Source organism: Manis pentadactyla, chromosome 13 (assembly GCF_030020395.1).
Source record: "Manis pentadactyla isolate mManPen7 chromosome 13, mManPen7.hap1, whole genome shotgun sequence".
Lineage (NCBI taxonomy): Eukaryota > Metazoa > Chordata > Mammalia > Pholidota > Manidae > Manis > Manis pentadactyla.
In genome coordinates, this window is record NC_080031.1 from 7,585,928 (window position 1) to 7,593,153 (window position 7,226).

Consider the following 7,226-nt stretch of genomic DNA (forward strand, 5'->3'; position numbering starts at 1 on the left):
GTAGGCTAGTTTCTATAGGTGGGTCATAATTTTGTGTACAAATATATTTATGGTTCAGATTAGTTCAGTTGGCTATAGTGTCAAGTATAAACAAGTCTAGGGTCAGACAATTATTATTTTATTTTATTTTTATATTTAAATAAATTCAGGGCTTGCCACAGTTCTTTAATCTCATTGTTGAGTAGTGTTTTTCTTTTTCAGAAGGACTCCTGGGTGCCCTATTCCCTAAGTTCTTGTTTCAGAATATTTGCCTGTTAAATTCATTTCTGAACAAAACTTGGAGAGGTATAATATTCCTGGGTCATGCCTTCGAAATTTCCACCTGACAGCAGCAGGGGTGTTTGTTCCTCCACAGGTGTCATTGGCTCTGCAGTGTCCCTTCTCATCTCATTCTGCAGTTTATCATTTGTCTTTGGGCTCGTTTTATTACATTCATGCACTTACTAATTCTAGATCTTAGTATATCTGTGTGCATGTTCTTTTCCTTCAGTTATGTTTTCTTTCAGATTGAGCTTGGCCTCTCCTCTTACTTATTTCTGTTTCCCATTCTCTCTCCTTTTGTTCGGGTGTCTGCTTGGTTACCATTTTGTGTCTTACCTTCTTGTTTATGCTTAAAAGTGGGCACCTCTCTCCTGACCGTCTCTTTTCTGAAACAAATAAACTCTCCTTGACCCCTTCGCCATTGTTTCTTTGAGCAGAGTTGGGGGGCCAGGGTATTATTCTGTAATCTGAAGGGAAAACATTTCTGGAGTCGGGTTCAGCTTTCACTTGATGCCCTGGGCTCGCTGTCTTGCCGAGAATTTTGTTGAATCAGCATGGGCTACTTTCACTTACTTGAGGGCATATGCCAGGAGATGGGTGGGGAAGGTGCCCGTGGGCTTCAGCTCATTCACGTCCTCAGCTTGGAGCCTCAGAAATTCTCCAGTCCCGGTAGTTCTGCTTTTTGGCTGGACTTCTTTATTTTGTTTCGTTTGCCTTTCCTAAGGTCCTGGAATCCTGACAGTGGGATATAGAAGCTTCTGGCCCCCGGTGTGTTCCCTCGGTGCTCCTCCTACCTGACTCTCATCTCCTCAGCCCGATTTTCTGTAAACTGGGAAGTAGTAGTTGGTACGCTCAGGATTTTGTCTCCTAACATTCTTCCTCCATAATGGCTTCTGGAGTTTGAGGTAGGATCCTTGCTCAGCAAAAGCACATCGTACACAGCTTTTCGTTCCTTTTAAAAGGTTGTGATAATAAGGTTATTCCTCCTCTCCTTTTGTTAGTTGATGTTAGTGATGTTTTTATGCTTTTAAAAAATACTATTTTGGCTCAAGTCCTGGAGAAGATTCTGTCATGTGTTTTTCATACCACCACCTTTTCTAAGACATTTTACCTAGATAGATTTCAGTCGTTCATCTTCTAAAGGATCTGCATGTTTTAGTAATGTGAGTCCCAGAACAGCAGGAATGTAATGTTAATATTTTAATTGGTATGTGTACTTAGAATTTACAAAGTGCTTACTTACCTGCTATTTTACATAATTCTTATGACTGCTTATAAGGTAGGAAGGGCAGACTTATCCCAGTTTTACTAATGAAAAAACTGGTATCTAAAAGGATTGAGTGAGTTGCTAGGTCACACAGCTTATTATAAGATGGAGTCAAGACTCTGAAGTCAGGTCTTCTAACTCCAGGGCCTGTGCTATTTTACTCCCCTTAATGGAAACAATGGCCTCCATCCCTAACCACAGATATCTTCCTACATCTTTCACGTTCCTACCAGCCTTATTATAACACTGATTTAACTCAGTTAAAGCCAAAAATAGGGTGGAGGAAGTAGGGGAATAATTTTGTGTGACCACTGTTTTCTGATCTTGAATCAACCTCAGTGCCTCTTGGTTATAATAAAGCTAATAGCAAATCTTTTCAGAATTTTTCCCCCTCTGGTGTATAGGAAACTGCTCAACTTCAATAAAGGCAGACCTAGATCCTCTAAGGCTGGTGGTGGAGAAGAGATTTCCCACTCAGGAAACTTGGCCTTGTGGACCCTAGTGTCACCTCTGTAATGCACTCTCCTCTTGGGTGTCTTGTGCTCCTTCCCCTGCCTTGGTCAAGGAGCCTGTAGCTCTCATCTACTACTTTTTTACAATAATGTATTCTTGACTCTTCTACAAATTCTTTGTATTGCAGCTTGAGAGACCAGGTTCTAGAACATTCAAACACGCATCACTGAAAAAGCTGGGTTAACAGCTCACATGCAACTAGATTTTTTTGTTTGTCAGTAACGGCTTTTGCAGGGTCAGAAACTGCTGGCCTATTTCCATCTTCCCCTCTGTTACCGAGGAGCATGTGCTTCGATATGCGCCCTTCTTGATGACGACACTGAAGAAAGAAGTTCTGTGGAGTGATTTGAATTTTCTCTGTAATCTTTGTAGTGGCTGCTTTTCTAGCTTCTCCTAACCTTTCTAGGCCTATTGCTGTCTAATGATCAACAGCAGGCATGGTGACCATCTTTAGGAGAAACTTCACGTATCCTCAGGATGTGGTTTTACTCTGGCCTGAGAAGGTCACTGCATCAGATCCCAGATATCGTCATAGTCATCACATAGACAGATAGATAGGTAATGGTTGTGAACTTAGAATAGGATATTAGAGAGATATTAGAAAGATGTTTGAGAGTAGCAGTGTAGTTTACCTTTAGTTCTGAAGAAGCCCATAGGTCATGTAATAGTGGCTTAAGTTGATGCTCTTTTTTTAATCCTTCTAGGTATCATGAACTGATCACAAAATATGGGAAACTGGAGCCTTTGGCAGAAGTGGACCTAAGACCCCAGAGCAGTGCGAGAGTGGAAGTCCACTTTAACGATCAGGTGGAAGAGATGAGTATTCGTCTGGACCAAACAGTGGCAGAACTGAAGAAACAATTAAAAACTGTAGTGCAGTTACCCACAAGCAACATGCTTCTCTACTATTTTGACCATGAAGCGCCCTTTGGTCCGGAGGAAATGAAGTACAGCTCTCGGGCATTGCATTCTTTTGGCATTAGGGATGGAGATAAAATTTATGTGGAATCCAAAACAAAATAACCTCTACCAGCCTTGTAACAACACACACATAAGGACTTCTTGCGGGCATTTGTTTCCAGTGTGGTTTCCTTTAGGAGGGAGAAGGTTGTTTTTGTTTTGTTTTGTTTAGGTTTCAGGGGGGTTTTGTATATTTTTCCCCTTAGAATGGGTAAGGGGCTGTTTTGGGTATTTTCTACCACAGATTTCTTGGGCTCAGCCAGCAGAACTGGCTACGTGTCCAGTCCCTGTGCCCTCCCAAAGGCAGGATGGCTGAGCAGTCACCGACTTCTTACTGTGTTGGCTGGGATCCGTCTACCGGAAGGTCATCCCTGCCATGTAGGCATACATGGAAGAGGGTGTGAATAGTGTACCCTCCTTGGATGGCAGCTCATAGTGTTCAAACAGGAGACAAGGCGTCTTTACAGGAAGGGCCAGCACGTCTCTCTCACAAACCCTCCCTTTTCCCTCCTTCTCCCTCCTTTCCATTTTGTGTTCAGCTTTTCATTTTGACTTGTGACAGCACGTGTTTACCTAATAGTTTAATTCTGTCCATAATTAACTTCTTTCCCAGTGTGGGTGACTTTTTTCCTCCTCTCTCTGTTTTGAAATAATTTTAAGTGTTCTAAGCATTTTTCCAACCCAAATCTGCTCTGAGGTACTCAGAACCCATGACTCTGGTGAGATCTTGTGGGAGAGCAGATGGGAAGTGGCAGCTCTGGGGAAGCTTGCCTTGTTCCGGAGCAGGCAGAGCAGTCTGACTTCTTTGTGTGTAACTATCTCAATTTTAATGTTCTTCACACGATATGATCGACCATTATTTCCATAACATGAGATATGTCAGATTCTAGAGTTCTTTTATATTTTGCTTATCGAATATATTTCCTCATGTCTATTTTTTCATTACTTTAAACTATTGGGAATAGAGACCTGACTTTACGACGAATCCCCTGGAGTAATGGGCATACGTGCCGGGAGAGTGGAGAGTCGGCTGATAGACTCCCTGCAGTGTGCGTGTTAGGGAGTAAGGTGGGGAGAATGGGGGGAAGAGCATCGCGACTTCCCTGCCTGGGTCACCGTCTGAAGGCGCTTGCACTCTGCCTTAGAAGTGGGAAATTTCCGTCAGCGGGAGCTTTGATTACCAGCCCTTCTCTGGGCTTTTGTGATGTCGTACTTGAACAGTTCTTTTTGTTTTGCATTTCAGTTTTGTTGCCCCTTCAGAAGAATAACTCTGCCTAGTCCCTGAGCAAAGTATAAGTGTCCAGCTTCAGAACTGCCTCCAAGTGATAGTCTTTGCAGTAGCATATTTAAAGCACTTTGCTTTAAAAGCTAGCTCCTTCCTGGCTCTGTAATTTTTGTGTTTGATCTTCTATTCCTTTGTTATCAGTGTAATCCCTTTCTTTGATATATGTCTTTCTTGGTCCACTGTGCTTACGGATGGGAGACTTAAGAAAGATTTTAGCAGAGCTGGAGCAGCAGATGAGCATGTGAAGTATTTGACAAAGAATGTAATCACCATCTGATTGTGTTTGACCTTTGTTACATGATTCCACCCGTCCTACAGATTCTCTAATTTCTTATGAAATATTTAGATTACTCCTGTAAATTCTTTACGTAGGCAGAGTTGTGTTTATTATTGCTACTTTTAAATTTTTCCTATGCCATAACAGCAGGTATTTATTCTCTTAATGCACTTCAGGTTCAGTATCTGTACAGCCTCTGACCCAGGCCTCCTGAGTCAAATCTACATTCTTACTGTAACATTAAAGGTGGAAACCAAAGGGTTTGAGAAAGATGAATGAGGCCTGCTCTTTCTGCTGCAGACTTTATCTTTCAAAATCATAAAAATGAGCAATGTAGATCCAGGCTGGGTATAGACAAAAATAACTATTTTGCAATCACATTTTCCTGACAGATTTTTGTAAGTGGGGAAAAAGTGTGGTAACAGTGTCATGAAGATGAAAACTGTGGGTGCTTTGTGTTGGCGTGCATGAGTGCAGATGAGTTTTGAGAGAGAAACAGTGTAATTGAGCCCATTGCTTTTGTCAGCCTGGGGAACAGATAGCCTGTTATTATTTGAGGTTATATGACCCCTGACTGTCCCACAGCAGAAGGCAGAGCAAACACTTATGTTATGCTTTAATCATACATGGAATGGTCACAATAAGATATTTTATATATGACAAAGTTTTATGAAATGCTTTTTTACTATTAGAGAACCGTTCCTTCTGTTACTACAGAACAGTATCTGTCAACTGCAGGCATAATTCTATTATACAGTTGCATGTCAGGGGAACTTCTCATTTAATTCAATGGATGTGGGTATTTTTAGGGCATTGTAGTTAATGGTTTTAATAATTGCTGAATAATTTTTGAGTGAGAAAATCTAATACAGTTACTGTTCTTCTAGAGTTCCAGAACAGAAGTAAATGAGAAAAACTTTTTGAGCATGTGTACTTACATATTTATTTGGGTGGCTGAGTAAAGATGCTGCTTTTGAAATAAAATTGGTGCTGTGTAGACACTTGTAACCAAAATTATTTTTATAACGGGCCAAGAAGAAGGGAAGAAGAGACCATGGACCTTTGAGTCTACAGGTTAGGTGTAGTTGATTGCTGCAGCTTATCTGTATTTTAATACTGACTTCATCCAGATTCAATGAGAGCCTTTTACTGAAATTTATGAGGCAAACGATGTCAGAGCCAGTATTATAGATATGTTGCTGCAGGCACAGTGTATGGAACATATCTTTTCTAAAACCAGAATTCTTTTCAATTGTGAAATAGGAAAGGAGTAAGAAAAGAAAGCCCAATGAAAACCAAGGGATCCTCTCTACATGTGAGCACATGGCTGCCGAAGCCAGAGCAGAAACCAATTTTTGAATTCGAATTGTTGAAATATCCCACATTACTTCAAAGAAAAAGAATAAGTCCAGTCATCCGTCTTTTTTTATTATTAAAAGCTTCTGTTGTTTTTATGACCTGTTGCCACCATTGCTATAAATACCTACGAAAGCAGCAGATATTATATAACCCCTTCTTGTTGTTGTTTTTTAAGAACTGATGAAACATGAGCTCTGTGTCACATGTTTAGAATTTTGCCCACTTAAAAAAATGGAAGTTCATTTCTAACCAGATCTTTCAATTTTGTTACTAAATCCACAGTGTTAGGAGGAGAGAGCAGGTGTTGCACAAGGGACTGGTCACCACTGGAGGCACGCTGGTGGTGGCTCTTACTAATGCACATGTGAGTGTGGCTTGCTACATGGGAAGTGCTAGGCTCCAGGATATGTAAAACAGGAATGCAGAGTAATAGATTGTTCTAAGCAGCGTCATTTCTGTTTATGAATTTGATTTTTCCCTTCATTTCATGTTAGATTGAAAATGCAAACTGCTTTCAAGAACACCCAGAAGCTATCGGTGTTACCAGATGTGTTGTGAACACTCTCTTTTTCATAGGTGCTTCCTTATAATATACATCCGTTGTAGTGATGGAGAGGGACTGGGCTCTCTCAGGCTCTTTACTTGCCAGTTGTCTCCCTGCAGTTAATGGAAATATATATTTTATTTTAGAATATAATTTAAACATGAAGGTCTATTCTTTGCACTTTTTATTAATATATATAGAGAGATAATCTTTAAAAAAATTAAAAATCCAAGTCGACTTTCTCTTTGTGTTTTGATTTTTTTCTGGAGTTGTGGGGTCAAGATACATGTTTACTTTACTTACCTAACCATTGACATTAGGCTCTGGAGAATTGGCATAAGCTGGTAATAAGAGTTTGACCATTTTAACAAATTTAATTGAAATTTTGCCAAAGTTAGAAAAGAACACCTCAAAACAGATTCATGGAAATGTGTTAGTCCTTTTGTGTTTGCAAAGTTTTATACTTATGCTCTTGATACTCTTTTTATCTTTCTAAGGATAAAACCCTCCCTGTGAGATATTTGGCATCCCCTTTGTTGAGTAAGAATGAACATCTCTTTTTTATGATTTAAAGATCTGGGACACTTTTTCCCTTTGAGAAATAATTTTCCACAAGAATTAGAGTTTTGGACACTGGAACCCTACCCGCTTATCAGTATTTCTTGGTAAATTGTTAGGAGTTTGTGTATCAAGAATTAAGGTCCAAAAACTGTACTGTCTTTCTGTATTTAGAAGACAGAATCCGTTAACCTCTTTCAGT

General features: G+C 40.0%; 1 protein-coding gene across 4 annotated transcripts in view; it reads left to right on the forward strand.

The window, feature by feature from the left end:
• The window catches only part of TBCEL (tubulin folding cofactor E like), a 66,485-nt gene extending 59,777 nt beyond the window's left edge, over window positions 1–6,708 (forward strand). For all 4 annotated transcript variants that reach the window (XM_036887622.2, XM_036887621.2, XM_057490549.1 and 1 more), the window contains one exon: window positions 2,746–6,708. In XM_036887622.2, the coding sequence (XP_036743517.1) occupies window positions 2,746–3,064 (319 nt within the window). In that variant the 3' untranslated portion in view covers window positions 3,065–6,708. The remainder of the gene's footprint in view (window positions 1–2,745) is intronic.
• The last annotated feature ends 518 nt before the right edge of the window (window positions 6,709–7,226 follow it).